The sequence below is a fragment of the Eubalaena glacialis genome, chromosome 2, assembly GCF_028564815.1.
Source record: "Eubalaena glacialis isolate mEubGla1 chromosome 2, mEubGla1.1.hap2.+ XY, whole genome shotgun sequence".
Lineage (NCBI taxonomy): Eukaryota > Metazoa > Chordata > Mammalia > Artiodactyla > Balaenidae > Eubalaena > Eubalaena glacialis.
In genome coordinates, this window is record NC_083717.1 from 167198307 (window position 1) to 167218386 (window position 20080).

Here is a 20080-nt window from a genome sequence, read left to right on the forward strand (position 1 = left end):
GGGAAACTAGACCAGGCCGTGGGTTGGGGATAGGTTTTCTCTTTGGGGGCGTGGCTTATGGATCCTTGCTTTCCCGCCGACGGTTGGCCACGTCACGTGACATGGGTTGGAAGATGGCGTCTCCCACAGAAGGTAAGAGCCGGTTTAGAGACCCTTCGCCTGCAACCTCCTTCTGTGCTCTCCTGGGAACTTCCACTCTCCGTCTGCCCCTCGAACTTACATATCTTTCGTGGGCTCTCCTTTCCCTTCCACTTCTTTTCCATGGGAGGTGGGTGCATCTTCAGCTCGCCGGTTCTTCACAGCGGCTCTGGAGGTGCCCAGTTTCTCTGCAGTGTACCAGGCGGGTGGAGGAGGGCACCCGCTTGGGACCCTTTCTGGGCAAAAGGACGAGAGTCGCCTTGGTCCTCCGCCCTGGTCCGCTTTAGTACGCTAAAGCCCCATTTGGGTGAGGCTGAGGGCCGAGGAGGAGATACTGCTGAGGAAAGGAGGCGCCTTAGTGTACCTTTCTCCTCCGGGCGCCCCATTGAAGGGTCGATTCTCCTCTCTGAGCATCCGGAACGATTCTCTTAAACGCTTGCTAGGGTTGGTGGCTGACCTCATCCCGGGATTGAACCGCAAGAGAAACGTGATTCTCTCCTGTCTCCTTAGATTGGGACCGTTGCCCTGGCGGCTAAGGAAGAGACCCTCTCGGTCCCTCGCAATGAGAGTCCCGAGGAAAATGAGAATTGAGCTTTTTAGCGTAGTCATGCACACGTCTCAACCTCTGTAGCTTCTGCTTTATGTGTTGTTTCCTAAGGCTGAGTGAATGAACGATTTCTGCTTATATGTTGTCTAAGAGGCAAGTCATCTCAGATAGTAATTGAGTGATTTTCGTATACCCAGAGGGTTTTGCGCTCCGTTCTGCTTTAGGGTTAGGATCTTGCAGTCATTTCTGAACTCACTTAATTTTTGCTTCGACCACCCCCATCCCTGCGTCCATTTCACTGGTAGTTTTCTGTCAAACAAAGGCATTTTGTGTTTGGAAGGAATCTTGGAAGTTCGTTTCAGGAATGAGGAAATTGAGGCCAGGAAAGCTATACCGAGATCCTACTATATGAAAGGCGTTTTTCTGGGTGCTTTGGGAAAGGAAAAGATTAATCAAACACGTAAACACTTTTGCAGTTTCAGGTCTCATTTAAATGTCACCTCCCAGAGAGGCTTTCCCAGAACACAGTATCTGGAGTTGCCCTTCTTCACCATTATTCACTTTCTCTGTACCTTCATCGACAGAATAGTTATTATGTTAACTTTGCCCTTTTCACACCAGATTGTAAATTCCAAGTCTGTCTTGTTCATAGTTGGATCCCAGGGCTTAGCACAGCGCCTGGCAAGCAGTAGGCCTTCAATTCACGTTTATTGAAAGACTGATTAGATATATGCATAAATAATAAATTACTTAGTCTTAAGTTTTAAGTTTAACTGAGTCTTAAGTTTTTTGAGCACGGGTACATACTGTATAAGAAATTATGGGTGTTGGGAGTCAAAAGAGATTATTTTGCCTGGGTGCTCTCTTGTTAAAATGTCCTTTTTTTTTTTTCCCCTCAGGAAAAAAAAAGAGCATTTAAAAAGTCAGCCAAGGGAATGGAGAGTTATTGTTTAATGGGTACAGACTTTCAGTTTGAGAAGGTGAAAAAGTTCTGGTGATGGATGGTGACGATGGTTGCACAACAATGTGAATGTACTTAATGCCACTGAACTGTACACTTAAAACTGATTAAAATGGTAAATTTTATATATAACTTACCACAGTTTTAAAAAAAACCAGCCAAGTGATAGAAGTAGAAGTAACTGCTATTAAAATTTTTAGCTTATTACTAAGTTGTCTTTATATTTTTAAGTTTTGTTCCTTATGTTTGATTTTCCCCTGTCTTCTCTCAATTTCTTTTCCTTTCTTTGGCCAGGAAGAATACTGGAAATGTATTTTTTTCCTTTGGTCTTTTAGCCATATCCACTCTCACTCAGTGTGCACTCTAGATTTTTAAAACTTTTCATGCTCATCTTTTACAGAGCTTCACCCTCTCCCCGTAATCTTTTTAATCTGACAAAATCAAGTTGAGCACTTTGAACTTAAATTTAGCTTCTAAATAAGTATTTTATCCTAAAATATTCCACTGCCTAGCTCTCTCACTTCTATTTTTAGTGTTCCACCTGTTTCTGTCTTTAAGATTTAAAATGATCGCCATTAAATTATCTCCCTATGAAAAAAAGTTTAGGTCATTTAGTGTTTCTCTTTTTAACACTAAAATTGCTGGGTCATCTTTGAAAAGGAGAAAATTGAAATCTAAGTAAAGCCATTAATTACTTAATGTATGAGAATAACACTCACAGTAGAGTCTGAGTTATGCCCCAGATTGTGGTATCATAGGGTCACACTTGTTGGTTATTGGATCCTACCCTCAATAAGTTTATTTTGTTATGGTTGAACTTTCCATCAGTAACATTCCTTGGGAATTTGAAAATTGGCATTTTGTGTTTCACACAGCTTTTTTTGGTTTGTTTGTTTGGTTGCCATTTTTGGATGCTTTAGTTAAGGCAATTTATTAGAGTTGAGTTCTTTTCCAATTAGAATGCCATTGGAAATTCCCTTAGAGTAAATATATAGGTTCAGCTAACATCCATCTCATAACGATACAATAAAAAGAAAAGAAAGGAGAATAAAGGAAAAAAATTTCTTTCCTTTTGATGAAAACTCTTAGGATTTGCTCTCTTAACTTTCCTGTATATCATACAGCAGTGTTAGCTATAGTCATCATTACACCCCTAGTACTTATTTACCTTATAACTGGAAGTTTGTACCTTTTGACCACTTTCCTCCAGTTACCCCTCTTCTTACCCCCCACTTCTGGTAACCACAAGTGTGATCTCTTTTCTATGAGTTTACTTGTTTGCTTGTTTTAGATTGCACATATAAGTGAGATCATACAGTATTTTTCTGTCTCTGTTTTATTTCACTTAGCATAATGCCTTCAAGGTCCATCCAAGTTGTTGCAAATGATAAGATTTCCTCATTTATATATGGCCAAATAATATTCCATTGTGTGTGTGTGTATATTTTCACAATGTCTTCATCCATCAATGGACACTTAGGTTGTTCCCATGTCTTGGCTATTGTAAATAATCCTGCTATGAACATGGGGTCCCTTAGAATATTTGGGAAAAAAATTTAGTTTAGAGAAAAGCACATGTTGACAAATTTTATAAATATGTATATTTTCTGGGGAGTGAGTCCATAGCTTTTTTTTTCAGATTTTCAAAAATGTGGCTTACCCAGAAAATGTTAAGAACCACTGTTTATATCATTAAATCAACCAATTTATGCAGCTAATTAGTATACCAAGCACACTGTATGTACTCAACAAATGTTAACTGTCGTTTTGTTTTTTTTTTATTAGTTTATTTGGATGTGCCAGGTCTTAGTTGTGGCAGGTGGGCTTCTTAATTGCGGCAGGCGGGCTCCTTAGTCGTGGCACACGAACTCTTAGTTGCGGCATGCATGTGGGATCTAGTTCCCTGAACAGGGATTGAACCCAGGCCCTCTGCATTGGGAGCATGGAGTCTTAACCACTGTGCCACCAGGGAAGTCCCTAACTGTTGTCGTTAATATTGAGCACCTACTGTGTGCCAGGGCAAGAATGGAGAGGAAATGGTGTTGAAGAATTAGGCAGGGGCTGGATCATGTAGGATTTTATAGGTCACAATAGATGTGCATTCATGAATTTAGCTGGGAAGAAGTCCTTTAAGCCGGAGAGTGGCGTGAACTGATTGACATTTTAAAAAAGTCTATCTGGCTACTTTGCGGAGTGTAGATTTAGGGGGAGGAAGGGGGAGGGGTAAGAATGGGAGCAGGGAGACCTATTAAGAGACTATTGAAGTAGTCCAGGAGAGAAGCTATGGTTCCTTGGTTAATTAATGTGATTTCATGGTGTGTTTTAGAGGGATAAACTACTGGACTTACTAATGGGTTGGTTATGGAAGAGTGAAGGAAAGGGAGCCATGAAGGATGACACCTGGGTTTTTGGTTTGAGAACTGGCGTTGATGGTGGTGCTATTTATTGAGATGGAGAAGACTGGGGGATTATGGTTTTTCACACATGTTAATAGAGAGAGATGTCAAGTAGCCACTTAGATATATAACTCCAAAGTCCGGGGAAAGATTAGGGCTGGAAATAGAAGTATGAAGTCATTGGCATATAAATGGTCGTAAAGGCTATGGGACTAGATGAGATTTCCTTGGGAGACTTTTGGTAGGGAGTGAAGTCAGCCTAGGGTGGGCCCTGAGTGGAAGAGGAGACTGAAGGAGTCAGTGAGGAAGGAGAAAAACCAGCGTAATGGTTTTATAGAAGCTGGAAGTGGAGTGTTTGAAGGAGAGTGGTCAGTGGGTGGATGCTGCAAAGAGGTCACATAAGAGAGAACAGAGAAGTGACCACTCGATTTAGCAACGTAGGTCATAGATAATCTTGACAACAGCCGTTTCCACACATGTAGGGGCAGAAGCCTGTTTGTTGTAGGTTAAGGAGAGAATGTAAGGTGAGGAAGTGGAGACAGCAGGAGGAACAACTCAAGAACTTTTGCAGTGAAGGAGGAGTGAGGAAGTCATGGGGTCAAGGAAGAGTATCTTCTTCAAAGAAGGTAAATTCCAGAGCAGGCTTACTTGCTGTTGAGTTTGAGCCAGTAGAGAAAGGTAGAAACTGGTTGTGCAAGAGATTATTCAAGATCATGTCTTTGACAAAGCAAGAGAAGATGGAATCCAGGGCCCTATCAGAGGAGTTTGTTTTTCTTGGGAGCAGGGACACTTCATTGATTGGGAGGAAAGTTCAAGAGTATGAGTAAAGATGCAGGTGGGTTTGTTGACATTCATTTTTCCCAATACCCCACTAAAATATTGTTCTTGTTTTAGAGATGGGAAAAGTAAGGTTTGATGAGGGAAATGACTTATTTGTGTAACATCATGGCTCAGTAGCATCAGTAGTCATAGAACTCAAATCTCTAGACTTCCAGGTGAGTGAGTGTTCCAGTTTGTTGTGTTCTTTGAGACTGATATGTCATAAAATGTAAAATAATGTGTTTTGTATCTTCTTAGCTCATCTGAGTGTTTTGTTCTAGGGGCAGATCTGGAAGCATCTTTGCTAAGTTTTGAAAAACTTGACCGAGCTTCACCAGATCTTTGGCCAGAGCAATGTAAGTTTTTGGTTTCTTTATAACAAAATCAATGCAGGAGTGACTTCCCTGGTGGTGCAGTGGTTAAGAGTCTGCCTGCCGATGCAGGGGACACGGTTCAGTCCCTGGTCCGGGAAGATCCCACATGCCGCCGAGCAACTAAGCCCGTGAGCCACAACTATTGAGCCTGCACTCTAGAGCCAGTGCTCCGCAACAAGAGAAGCCACCGCAGTGAGAAGCCCGCGCACCGCAACAAAGAGTAGCCCCCGCTCGCCGCAACTAGAGAAAGCCTGTGTGCAGCAACAAAGGCCCAGTGCAGCCAAAAATAAATATAAATAAATAAATTAATTTTTTTAAAAAAAGAAGAAGCTCAAAAATCAATGCAGGAAAACCAGTTCTACTTTGAGGGAGATTTTTGAAGAGTTATCATTTAGCTGTAGTGATTAAAATTTTAATTTTACTTCAAAGGAAGAGACTGAATTCTGTGATCTGGTGTTAAGAATAGCTGTTTGGTAGTTTAATTTTTTCAGAACACAGTGTCACTCAGGAAATGATAGAGAGCCTTTAAAAAATAATTATTTTTAAAAACTTCATCTGTAATGTGTCAGACAATACGAGATGCATAAAGTAATTCCTTGCTTCCTTTAAGTACTCTGATAAAGTTAACTGCTGTTATAGTTTAGTACCGATATTTTGGACCTTTTTTTTTTTTTTTTAAACTTTGGGTTTGTTTATTTATTTATTTATTTTATTTTATTTATGGCTGTGTTGGGTCTTCGTTTCTGTGCGAGGGCTTTCTCTAGTTGCGGCAAGTGGGGGCCACTCTTCATCGCGGTGCGCGGGCCTCTCATTATCGCGGCCTCGCTTGTTGCGGAGCACAGGCTCCAGACGCGCAGGCTCAGTAATTGTGGCTCACGGGCCTAGTTGCTCCGCGGCATGTGGGATCCTCCCAGACTAGGGCTCGAACCCGTGTCCCCTCCATTGGCAGGCAGATTCTCAACCACTGCGCCACCAGGGAAGCCCTGGACCTTTTTTTTTTTAAATGCTTATGCAGATAGGCAAATAAATATTTTAAGTGTATAGAGAGTTTTTTGTTTTGTTATGATGAAGTCATATGTACAGTGATCTACAGCTTGACATATTCTACCTAGTAACTTATTAATGGATATTTCCATGTTGATAGGTGTAGACTTACTTCATTTTTTAAAAGTATTTCATTGTATAGATCTACTACAGCTTATGTATTCATACCCTATATGGAAACCTAAGTTATATCCAGGTTTTGATGTTACAAACAATTTAACAATGTATATCCTTGCACATATATCTTTGTGCATATGGAAGAGGATGACTGTGTATGGGAGTACCCATTTCCTTACATACTAGCCAGTATTGGATGTTACTGATATTTATTATTTTTAGTTTATATTTGTTAGTGAGGTTGAACCTTATTTTTAAATATCTGATTTTTATTTTTCTCTTTTTTAATATGATTCTTTCTGTGAGATATTTAAATAAACAATTGGATTGATAGAATAACATACCTAAAAAGGAAATTTTAAATTTTTGGTAAGAGATATTAGATCTCACCACCGTCTCATTCAGCTAACACCTAATCCTTTGAAGTTCAGTTGAGGCATTATTTTCTCTGAGAAACTTTTCCTGCCTCCTCAGTCTGATTTAGATTTTCATTTTTTGTCCTCCCATAGCAACTGGTATTTTTCTTGAAGCACTTAAAAAAATGTTATAGTTATTGATTTACTCTGTCTGTTCTTCCAGACTATAAACTCCTGGAAGACAAGGCTGTTTTCTCATTTGAATCCTCTATGTAAGAGACACTAAAATGTTTACTGAATGACTAATGTTGTGTTTTTTCTTTTTAGTACCAGGTGTTGCTGAATTTGCAGCTTCCTTCAAAAGTGTAAGTAATATCTTACTTACCTAATGAAGTTTTTCCAACATTTTGCTTCTGGGTAAAATCTCAACTATCTCTTATTTCTTTATTTTCAAGAATAATGTCATAGCCTTCAAAATATTTTGTAACCACAGCCCTGGAAATCTGTTTATATTATCATCATGTTAATGATGTTCATGCTCTATTTTGATATTTTGACCTTTGACTGTTAGCCTCTTCTCTCAGCTTAAAAGATTTTAAGGTAAGGCAGTTGAAATATTTAATGTAATGCCAGTATTCTTTTTGCCCAAACTATGATTTTGAAGCTTTTCTCTTTTGTTTATGTGATGCATTATGACTTTAACTTATACCTCCCTAGAGGATTTTGAAATTTCTCAGTGGCTCGTCAGAAACTAAAGGAAGACATTCATTAGAGCCACAACTTTTCCGTTTCCAGGACAGCAGACATTGTGCTAGATGCTCTAAATATGTTCTCTTATATATTCCCACAACCAGGAAAATATGATGATTATAATATTAGCTAGCACGTACATGATGCATACCATATGCCAGGGACTGTTCTAAGTACTTTACGTACATTATTTAGTCTTTACAAAACCATGTTAGGGGGACTTCCCTGGCAGTCCAGTGGTTGGGACTGGGCACTTTCACTGCCAGTGGCCCCAGGTTCAATCCCTGGTTGGGGAACTAAGATCCTGCAAGCTGTGTGGTGCAGCCAAAAAAAGAAAAAGAATAAACATATGAGGTATAGGTACTATTATTATTCCTGTTTTACAGACAAAGAAATAGACACAATGAGGTTAAGTAGGTTACCCAAGATCATAGGCTATAAATGGCAGAACCAGGCTTTGAACCCATAAGTCTAATTACTAGCATCCATATTCATTATACCAGACCTAAAAGCATTTGTGCCCAAAGTTAAAAGCACTGACTGGCAGAGAAACTTGGAAGTTAAGTTACTCGCCCAAGTCCTAGCGTGTGACAGGCCAGGATTTGAGCACAGATCTGTCTGATTCCAAAGCTAATGCTCTTTCTATTAACAAGTTGGGGATTTGTTATATAACTCTCTTAGTACCTTACCATATGCTTAGCATTCTCTACTCATTAATAGGGTTAAAGGTGCTGAGTTAAATATTAAGGCCCTTCTGGACCTGTGGCTTTCAGGTCCTATGAGCATGTTTGTTCAAAGGAAGTCTGACTCTGTAGCCTCTTTCATTTTTTCAGGAGCTAGGGTTGTATGAAATCTGGAGCGTGCTACTTTAGCGTCCAGGAAGGCCTGAGCATGAGGAGTACAGGATAGCATAGGGCTTTGGAGTCAGACACACTTGGATTTGAGTCCTGAATGTGCTACTTTACTATCTGTGACATGAGCAAGTTTCCTAACATTTTTGAGCCTTAGTTTTCTCATCTGAAGCTACCTCATAGAACTTAGTATAAAATGCCATAATGCATGTAAAACACTTTGCATAGTGCCAAGAACTAATAAACAGTACATGGTAGCTATTATTATTAGATCAGCTTTTATCTAGTAGATTGAGTAGAAAGTACCTGATTTAATTTTCTTAAATTCTCATTCATAATGAATTTTTAGTTTAGTTAATTATATTCATTACAACTAAGTACTTTAAGTTGTAAACATAAATAAGTGGTTTTTTAAAAACTTTTATTAGAGCATGGTGTTTCTTGAAAATCTGATTAAATATCTACACTTTTTCCCTAGAATTATGCACATACATATTGAGTTTTGTTTCTAGGGGTTCAGGGCCATCCCAGGGCCCTAGGTTAAGCTCCCCTGGTATAGTCCGATTCCCTCCTGGGGTAGAAGTGGTGAATTTGACCTAGAGCCTTCAAGGCGAGGTAGTATAGAGTAGTGGTTTTTGAACTCAGACTTCATGGGTTTTGAATCCTGGCTCCAATAGCTTTGTGACCTGAGGCAAGTGATTTATAATCTTCCTATACATCTGTTTTTTTTATTTGTAAAATGAGGAGGATAATAATACCTGTTTCATAGGGTTGATTTGGAAATTAAATGACATGATGCATATAAAGTGTTCTGCTTGTCACATAGTGCCAAATAAATGTTAATTTTTAAAAAAGGAAAAGGAATAAATAAGTCCTGGATTTGTAATGTACAGCATGGTGGCTAAATAATACTGTATTGCATATTTGAAAGTTGCTAAGAGAATAGATCTTAAAAGTTGTCATCACAAGAAAAAAATTTTTGTAGCCATGTATGGTGATAGATGTTAACTGGACTTATTGTGGCAATCATTTCACAATTTACACAAATATTGAATTATTATGCTATACACCAGAAACTAATATAATGTTATATGGCAGTTATACTTCAATTAAAAAAAAGAAAAAGAAAAGAAAAGGGACTCAAAGTTGAAGTAAAATCTCATCAGAATTGTTCATGTGCAACTGTGGAGCTTTTAAAACATACGTATGTAATGCCCTTGCTCCATTCTTTCCATGGGACCCTCTCCCAAACCCTGATATTCTAAATCAGTACATCTGGGTTATGGCCTAGTCGTCTGTATTTTTTTAAAGTTACACAGATGATTCTCATGTGCAACCAGGATTGAAAACTGTTACTCCAAAGCTATTCCAAGAATGGGTTCTCTTTCATGTTTTGTAAGTTCACTTTCAGAAATGAGAAGAAACTTAAAATTCTAAAGTTTTCTGAAATGTTTACAATAAAATGAAATTTCAAGTAATGATCATTCCAATCTTCTCTCGTTCAGATTGAAGATTTTCTCATTTTTGGTTCTTCTTTGAATCTTCTCCTCTGCCAGAGAATGTTACTTCCTGATTATTGTTTCAAACAGTTCAGTTGGAGGCTTTCACCAGTACTGAATTTCAAGTAATTTCTTTCACAACTATACCAGTCTTTTATGCATACAACAGTAACAGTGGTCAGACCTAATTCTTCCAAGATCATTTCTTTAAAACCAGCTTTTAAAGATGAGCAGTATTATTTTGTAAGGGTTCTATTTGTAGGCCATATCTGAACCTGGAGAAATCTAGGTCTTTGAAATTATAATTTGCCAGTATTTTCAAACAACCTGAAGGCTGTGTGAAAAACTCCTTTTCTTATAAGAAAGAAGAGTAGGGTCTCTTCATACTGTGCGTATATCTGAATGGATATATTCTTATTTTCTGACAGCCTATTACTAGCTCTCCACCCAAATGGATGGCTGAAATAGAACGTGACGATATCGACATGTTGAAAGGTAAGCAGTGCTGGTGACCTTTTACCTTTAACCTGACATTTATGCTCCTCGACAAACCACCTTTCCAATTTTTCTCTCACTATTCCCTTACAAGTATTCTTGGCTTCAAATTGCCTATTTAACCATCCTTATTCATGGTTCTTCATGTCTAAATGCCCTTCTCTACTTTTCCATGTGTAGAAATCCTGCCAATTCAAGACTCAGTAATAATGATTTCTTCTGCTGCTAAATTCCTCTAATATTAACTTTATTTTGTATGATGCTTAGAGTTAACTAAAAGCTCTTACGTAAATTTTCTTATTTAATTCTCATAAAGGTCCTGTGAGTTAAGTATGATATCTAAGTTTCAGAGGTTAACTTAACCAAGGTTTATTAGAAAGAGTTAAAATTTAAACCCTGATCTTTTTAAGACTAGTCTCTTACCACTATAACACAAGTGCTTTATTTAGAATTTACTGCCATATATTGTTGCCAGGACTATTAACTGACAGCCCCTTAGTGGGTTAAGAGCTGTCTTTCAGTTCTTTCTATCTCATCAATTTCTCTCATAAAGAATACTGTAAGTAGTGAATATTGTTGTCTGATAAATGACTTGGAACTCAACCACAAAGCAGAAATTTAAATTAAAAAACATTAATTTTCCTTGATTTTGCTCTACTTTATTTAATATTTTTATCATCCTTCTGGTGATAAGATTCATGATGGTTGTGAAGTAATAAACTGAAGTTAAGGTAAAAAATCTGGGATTCTTAAGCTATTTAAGCAGCTGAACAGATCAAGAAAGTCTACTTATGCCAGATATAGATAATGAGTGTAGCATGATAAGTTGCAGAAAATAACACCTCTATTTGATTTCAGAAGTAATTCATTCTTCTGCATGAAATGCTTAAAAGCAGATCCCCTCCTCCAGCCAAGGGAAAATTAAGTCTCAAGGGCATCTCGGGTTCATTGTTCTAATGTTCCAAACAGACATTTATATAATATCCCATCAGCATGTATTTTCTAAGGAAACTTTAAAGTTTTAGTAAGGAATCAGAGCATTATGTTTCATGCAAATCGACCTATGTCTAAAACCTAAAAGGAATTGGGTGTTATTTAAATGAAAATCTCGGAAAGTAAGTTTTTATTTTAAGTATACTGTCTTCTTATCTGGAACGTAAATATTTTTATAGGAATTTGATTTGAAGGTAAAGTTTGGATTAATATTTAGTCTTTGTTTTCTAAACTTAGGGAAATAGGGAAGAGTAAGTGTTTTATTGCTATTTTATTAATTGGAATAATGAGGACTTGTAAATGACTTGTAAAGGACTTGTAAATGAGACAGAGATCTGTCTGTAGGCTTTCTCAAGTCTGTGTCGGATCACAAGTTTCATATTTTAATGGTGTATTCATTTTGTGTGATAGGCAAAATGAATGTAATAAAAGGATCCTCAGGATAAAACGCATAATTTGCTATTGTGCCTATGATGACTCTCTTCTCATTAAGTGGGTAAGCTCATCTGAGGCATTTTGTAGTGGTGGAAAATTCACTGGTATGCCTGTGTGTGTGTGTGTGTGTAGGGGGAATGATTGGATGAGAAGAGATATGAATCCATTTTCTATTTTTCTATAGGAATCAAGCTTGAAAACTTTTATAACAAGGATTTGCCACCTGAATGAGTTGTTACTAGAAAGCAGTGGAAAGAAATGGTAATGAAATAAATGATTCTGTTTCAGAACTGGGGAGCCTCACCACAGCTAATTTGATGGAGAAGGTACGAGGCCTTCAGAACCTGGCCTATCAGTTGGGGCTGGATGAGTGTGAGTACCCAGATCACATTTATTCAGGGTTGCATGTTGTATATTTCATGATGAGTTCTGGCATAATTCAGAAAATATCTTTATTAGGTGTTTTAAAGGTAAGAAGCCATTGTAATCTAAAGTATGCCACTTATGATAGAGTGTTCTGGAATAATTACTGAGTTTACTAGGTTACAAGTTGTTTTTCGCCGTACAGTGAAAGTATATTGGAAACTCGTAGAGTTTTAAGTGATAAAATGTCAAATCACACTAGCTTAAGCAAAAGAAGGATTTTATTCACATAAATCAAAATTCTAGGAGTAGAAATAGCTTTGAGCATCTCTAGAGCCATGACTCATTATTTATTTACTTTTTATTGAAGTATAGTTTTTTTAAAATATTATTTATTTATTTATTTATTTATTTATTTGGCTGCGCCAGGTCTTAGTTGTGGCACGTGGGTTCTTCGCTGTGGCATGCGGGATCTTTAGTTGTGGCATGCGAACTCTTAGTTGTGACATTTGGAATCTAGTTCCCTGACCAGGGATCGAACCCGGGTCCCCTGCATTGGGAGTGGGGAGTCTTAGCCACTGGACCACCAGGGAAGTCCCTGAAGTATAGTTGATTTACAATGTTGTATTAATTTCTTCTGTACAGCAGAGTGACTCAGTTATACATGTATATACATTCTTTTTTATGTTCTTTTCCATTATGGTTTATCTCAGGAGATTTGATATAGCTCCCTGTGCTATACAGTAGGACCTTGTTGTTTATCCATTCTAAATGTAATAGTTTGCATCTACTAATCGCGAACTCCCAGTCCATCCCTCCCCAGATGCATGACTCTTTTTTTTTTTTTTTTTAATTTATTTTTTTTAATTTATTTATATTTTTTTATGGCTGTGTTGGGTCTTCGTTTCTGTGCGAGGGCTTTCTCTAGTTGTGGCAAGGGGGGGCCGCTCTTCGTCGCGGTGCGCGGGCCTCTCACTATCGTGGCCTCTCTTGCTGCGGAGCACAGGCTCCAGACGCGCAGGCTCAGTAATTGTGGCTCACGGGCCTAGTTGCTCCACGGCATGTGGGATCTTCCCAGACCAGGGCTCGAACCCATGTCCGCTGCATTGGCAGGCAGATTCTCAACCACTGCGCCACCAGGGAAGCCCAATGCATGACTCTTAATGATGTCTTTGGAATGTGCTCTTGTTCTTACTTTTTGAGTTTTGCATCTCAAAGCTCTGCTTCACTCATGCGTTATTATTCTTCTTTGATCTAGCACTGGGGAAAGTGGCCAGTAGAAACTCCAGTTCATATGTCTTTAAATCTCATAATCCCAAAGGAAAGAACATCTTTTCTGAACATTCCAGAAGAAAGGTCCTGGGGAGGACTCTGACTGTTCCATCTTGGCTCACATATCTATCCTGGAACCAGTCCTTTGGCCAAGTAGCATAGAGCACCAAGATGGGCCAGGCCTGGGGCCTGGCTGCAGAGGCAGGTTGGAATGGTTAGTCTGACTCAAATCATGTGGACTGCAATAGGGGAGGATTGCTTCCCCAAAGGAAGGGTTATATAACAGACCAAGAACATAGTCTGCTAGCATGAGTAATGCTTTTAAAGTTCTCATCTATTCCTGTCTGCTGTCCATTCTTTTAGTTTAAAATTATTTCTTTAGAAACTGTATCTCTTTCCATACTGTATTCATTATAAAACTGGAAAAGGAATTGTAGAAAATTTTCACTTTGTAATTGAAAGAAATACTCAACATAATTAGAGTGGTTAGAACTTTGTTCTCATTGGATAGGTACCTCCAGAGACCTTCATAAATGCACAATTTTGAGAGGCTACTATAGCTTATAACTTTCTTTAAAACTGCAAGTTTTGTACTGATTAGCACAATCCCACCAATAGTTTCACAAATTGTTTCTCTTGTTTATAGAGCATATAGTGGATTTGTCCACATCATTGATTTTACTACCAAATTCAACATTTCACTTTAAAATTTAATTTAAAACTTCTAATTTTTGACTAATAGACAACACTTCCTTAGTCCTCTTTATGTTTTCTTTATTTCCATTACTGTCATTAGCAGTTGACATTCTTTTACCAAGAAAACATTTTTTAATCACTTCATGAATCAAGGAGCAGAGAACAAAAAACTGCTTTGAGGTATGGTTGCTAGGTGGTCTTCTAGGTTCACTCATTGTTACCTAACTCCTCTGTGTACTAGTCATTTATTTCTCGTGATTAACGTTTATGTCTTGGCAAAATTACTGATTACCATGTATGTCATGGACGTCAAGGGTTTATAATGAAAACCCTGTGATTATTAAATTCATGAATGCGAGAATTGTACAGTATAGAACTTGATTCTGTTTCTAGCTCTGGATAATACATGCTGTAATGATCACAGCAATCAATCCTTTATCTCTCTGTGTCAATTTTTCTTATGAAATAAAGTTTTATGCTCATTATATCAAGAAGATGCTATATTACCAAATGTGTTTATCAACAGTGTTGTCTCTAGTTTGTTGTAGATAAAATTACTATATTTCCTCTGATTAGTTTTTCTTTTTCTATTTTCCTACTGAGAAAGATAATGAAGTATTTTTTCCCCCACTTTTTATTATGGAAAATTTTAAACATATACCAAAGGAGAACGAGTAGAATGTTGACCTCATATACTCATGACTTGGCTTCAATAGTTAGCATATGGCCAATCTGTTTCACTAATACCAACCTACATAATTACTTAAAAGCAAATCTCAGGCATCGTATCATCTCACTACCAAATAACTTCATATGTGAGTCCAAAAGACAAGGACTCTCTCTTTCTCTCTCTCCTTTTTTTTTTCTTTTTAATATAACTGCAATTCCATTATTGTGCCTAAAAAATTTTAATATACTTGCTTAATATCATCAGTTAGCCAATCAGGATTCAGATTTCCCTGGTTGACTCATAATTGTCTTTATATAGTTGATTGGTTTGAATCAGGATTTAAATAAGGTACTGTATTTGATATGTTTCTTAAGTCTTTTAATCTGTCAGAGTTCCACCTCCCGTTTATTTTCCTTTGCCATTTATTATTATTCGTTATTCTGTAGAATTTTCCACATTCTGGATTTTTTTGCTTACATCCCTGTGGTAGTGCTTAATATGTCCATCTATCCCTTTTTATTTCCCAGTAACTAGATCTAGAAGCTCACACGGATACAGGATTGATTTTTATTTTTATTTTCAATTTGGCAAGAGTATTTCATAAATGGTGTTGTATACATCCTATAGAAGGGTACATCATGTCTGCTTGTCTCTCTTTGTGATGTTAAGATTAATTCATTGATAAAGGTATTGCTAGCCTCATCTATTATTCATTGTAAAATTCTCCATCAGCCTTACACCCAGAGTTTTAGCAGCCTTTGAAAACTGCCTAGATTCACTATTTTATTATAGGTTGCGAAATGGTAATACACTAATTCTGTCATTCCTTCTTATTAGCTAGAATTTTTCTGTAAAGAACTTTATCTTATCGACTGTGTATTATTTATTACCTTGAAAGCTGTTCTTACTGGATGAATGATTCTCTTTATCAGTTTTTAGAATAATGAGTCAGTTCTCTGAGCATCAATAAATCTGTGTTAATGTCTTTCCACAGAATCAAAAACTTGGTGTGGTTTGTTTCAGTTTTTAATCCACACAGTTAAAATCATTATTATTGTTAAGTATTTATATTTCTGAAACTTAAGGCTTTGGAGGTAGGGGTTTGAAGTCACCTAGCTTAGTCACCTTAAGCATGGAACCAAAATTCTTCCATGAGCACAGCTGAGAGTTTTCAAAATTATTTTCTAGTTCAAAATTCAACCTTCTTTCAACTTCTGTAGCAGTGCTTTGCTACTGATTGTTATTTTCCCCAATCATAACAATTAGCTGACATACAGAAAATAGTTTTTAAATTTAGAATTGGATAGAATCACATTGATACGGAGTGGACTTCTTGGATACAAAGTCTCTTTGTTTTATTGTGTATAGTGTATTTGCATAAAAACAAGATCTTTTTTTTGTCCTTACAGATTATTCATCTACTCTAGGGGTTGACATTTACTTGACACCCTAATCTGGTGTTTCAATGTCTCAATCCTTTTTCCTGCATTAATTGAGAGGATGACATGGATGAAAAATAAGCAATAGGAACTGATGAATCCCCAAGGACCAGTGATCCTGTTTTCATGCAAATATCTGCACTGATAAAGATGATGGAAAGAAAAAAATGCAAAAAATATTTGTCCTCAAAACAAGATTGTTTGTTACTTCCCTGGAGCATTGTTAAATGTTAGTATAGAGATAATGTGAACCTTCTAGGGCTGATAGTAACTAGATTGTGTCTTTTGGAAGATGAACCCTGCCCTTTGATTTGGTACATTTTTATGTCTCAGACAACTCTTTTGGTGTGCAGATTTTGGAATGCAATAATGTTTTGTATAGGTATTTATAGCTTTTCATGATTGGGGCCCTCTGACTTGATTTGGGCAGTTAATTTATGTGAAATTCCCATGAAAAATATAGAAATATAAAAAACTGCCTTATCATATAAAGAATTCCATTTCTGTTACTTCCATCTGAGTTCAGTGTCCTTCCTGTTTACTGAAACTATTGTAGTCACCTTCTAACTGCCCTCCCTGCCTTTCAACTACCTCATATCAGTCCATCTTTTTTTACCACTAACAGGTTAATTTTTCCAAAGTACCATTTGCTTCTGTTTGTCCTTTGCTCTTAAGTCATTAGTAGTACTTCATTACCCATATGATAAAATTCAGATTCCTTAGCATGGCATTCAGAATCCTCTTCACTCTGGGCCGAGCCTAATGCCTAGCCTTCTTACTTCTCCTCTACCAAAACACCAGGCATTGTCCTCATTCGAAATACTCTTCCCAGAACACTTCCCCATCTTCTTAATTCTATTCATGCTATTCCTTTTTCTCAGAAAACCTTCCCTGACCTATTTCTAATATTAGGACTTTTATTTGTCCTTCATTATTCAGCCTACCTCTTTTATCAGCCTTTCCTTTTTATACCTGATCTGGAAAGTGAAATCGCTTTCTTGGCCTCCCAAATTGCTCAGAGAGCAGTTCGTTTGTTTCATTTTATCATTCTGGGAGATTTTTGGTACATGTCTTATCTCTTGGATTAATTGTAACTCTTTAAGGTAAGAATCATATTTTGGGGCTGTCTTTGTAGCCCACAGAGTACCTGGCATATGGTAAACGTGCAATGTGTATTTGCTGATTGAATGCATGATCAACTGCTTGATGCCTTTAGATGAAATGACAGATTTATTAAAAATTTATTTTATTATGTATATATATTTTTATTTTTGGCTGCTTTGGGTCTTCATTGCTGCGCGCGGGTTTTTTCTAGTTGCTGCGAGCAGGGGCTACTCTTCGTTGCGGTGCGCGGGCTTCTCATTGAAGTGGCTTCTCTTGTTGCGGAGCACGGGCTCTAGGCGCGCGGTCTTCAGTAGCTGTGGCTCGCGGGCTCTAGAGCGCAGGCTCAGTAGTCGTGGCACACGGGGTTAGTTGCTCCACGGCATGTGAGATCTTCCCAGACCAGGGATCAAACCTGTGTCCCCTGCATTGGCAGGCGGATTCTTAATCACTGGGCCACCAGGGAAGTCCCGAAATGACAGATTTTTAAAATGAAATCCATTGACTTAAAACTGAAAAGTGGAAGCTTCTAGAAATTGTTCTTTTTCTGGATAGTCTGTGTTTTAGTGATGAGAAGTAACATTTGAAGTTCTCATAATATCTGGAATTTTTCCTCTTACGACAGTGGATGATCAACCATCCATAGTAAAGATAGTGTGAAGCTTGTTGGTAATGGTTTGGTTTTATCTTCTACCTGACCCCTACTCCATCGCTATTATGATCTGGGCATGATCCTGATTTAGTCATGTTAAGTTGCAACAGAACGTACCTTGTTCTATTCCTAAGACCCATTGAACCCAGTAAATCCTACTGAATACTGATTCTCAACAGTTTTTGTCCTTTTTTAAAAAAGGTTTCCACCGTCTTTTAAAGCTACAAACCTTTTAGTAGTTGTGCAGATGACCTACTTACTGGCTATATTCAAGATACTTTTAAATAGAATGTGATGATTGGGAAAGCAGAAGACCGTGCCATTTGAAACTAGGGCTAAAGCTTGGGGTTCTGATGCATTTCTTCTTTTTCCTTTGTTTTATAATAGCTTTACTGATATGTAATTCACATACCCTACAATTCATTTATTTATAGTGTGCAATTCAATGATTTTTAGTATATTCAGAGTTGTGCAACCATCACCACAATCAATTTTAGAACATATTCGTCACCCCTCAGAGAAACTCTGTACCCATTAGCAGTCACTCCTCATTTTCCCCCAAACTCCATAGGCCTAGGCCACCACGGATATGCTTTCTGTCTCTATGAATTTCTAGTGTGGACATTTCATATAAATGGAATCATATAATATATGGTCTTTTGTGACTGGTTTCTTTCACTTAACATAGTGTTTTCATTGTTCATTTATGTTGTAACATGTATCAATACTTCATTTCTTTTATAGAATTGAATAATATTCTACTGTATAGATATATTTATCTACCAGTTATTCACATTATGTTTATCCACTAGTTGGTGAACATTTGCATAATTTCCTCTATTCAGCTAGTGTGAATAATGCTGCTATGAACATTCATGTACAGGTATTTATGTGGACATATGTTTTCATTCTCTTTAGCTTATAACTAGGAGTGGAATTTCTGGGTCATATGGTAACTCTACATCTAACCTTTGGAGGAACTGTCAGACTATTTTCAATACTGACTCTGCACCATTTAACATTCCCACCAGCAGTGTATGAAGGTTCCAATTTCTCAACACCTTGCCAATACTTATTATTTGTTTCTTAAAAATTATTACATAATCCATCCTAGTGGATATATTATGAGAAGTGATATCTCATTGTGGTTTGGATTTGCATTTGCCTAATAACTAGTGATATTGAGCATGATTTCATGTGCTTATTGGCTAGTTGTATATCTTCTTTAGAGAACTGTATTCAGATCGTTTGCCCATTTTAAAATTGGATTATTTGTATTTTTATTATTGAGTTGTGTGAGTTCTTTATTCTAGAAACAGGTGGCTTATTCGATATATAATTTGCAAAAGATTTTCTTACATTCTGTGGGTTGTCTTCTTACTTTCTTGATGGTATTCTTTGGGACACAAAAGTTTAATTTTGATGAAGTCCAATTTATCAATTATTTCTTTTGTTGGTTACATTTTGATGTTGTACCTAAGATACCATTTCCTAATTTAAGGTCCTAGAGATTTATGCCTGTGCTTTCTTCTAAGAGTTTTATTCTTAGCTCTTATAGTTAGGTATTTGATCCATTTTAGGTTAATTTTTTATATATATTGTGAAGTAGGGATCCCAATTCATTCTTCTGAGTGTGGATATCCAGTTGTTTCAGCACCATTCGTTGAAAAGACTATTCGTTTCCCATTGAATTGTCTTGGCATTTTTGTTAAAAATCAATTGACCATAAACATGAGGGTTTATTTCTGGATTCTCAGTTCTATTCCATTGACCTATATTTCTGTCCTTATGCCAGTCCCTCACTGTCTTGATTACTGTAACTTTGTAATAAGTTTTGAAATTGGGATGTGTGAGTTTTCCAACTTTGTTCTTCTTTTTCAAGATTTGTTTTTGGCTATTCTGGGTCCCATGAATTTCCATAGGAATTTTAACTTGTCAGTTGTTTCAAAGAGGTCAGCTGGGGTTTTGGTAAGGATTGCATTGAATCTGTAGATCAGTTTGGGGAGTATTGTCATCTTAATGAAATTAAGGTGATTCATGAATGTGGTATGTCTTTCTGTTTATTCAGGTCTCCTTTAATTTCTTTGAACAATGTTTTGTAGTTTTCAAAGT

The 20080-nt window shown here is 37.2% G+C and overlaps 1 protein-coding gene across 3 annotated transcripts in view; it reads left to right on the forward strand.

The window, feature by feature from the left end:
* The first annotated feature begins 101 nt into the window (after positions 1–101).
* Positions 102–20080, forward strand: part of LIN52 (lin-52 DREAM MuvB core complex component) — a 121446-nt gene continuing 101467 nt past the window's right edge. For all 3 annotated transcript variants that reach the window (XR_009699568.1, XM_061182720.1, XM_061182721.1), the window contains exons 1-5: positions 102–132; positions 5143–5217; positions 7080–7117; positions 10281–10347; positions 12064–12147. Coding sequence is in view for 2 of the 3 variants with exons in the window: in XM_061182720.1 (XP_061038703.1) it covers positions 102–132; positions 5143–5217; positions 7080–7117; positions 10281–10347; positions 12064–12147 (295 nt within the window). In the remaining variant the exon portion in view is untranslated. The remainder of the gene's footprint in view (positions 133–5142; positions 5218–7079; positions 7118–10280; positions 10348–12063; positions 12148–20080) is intronic.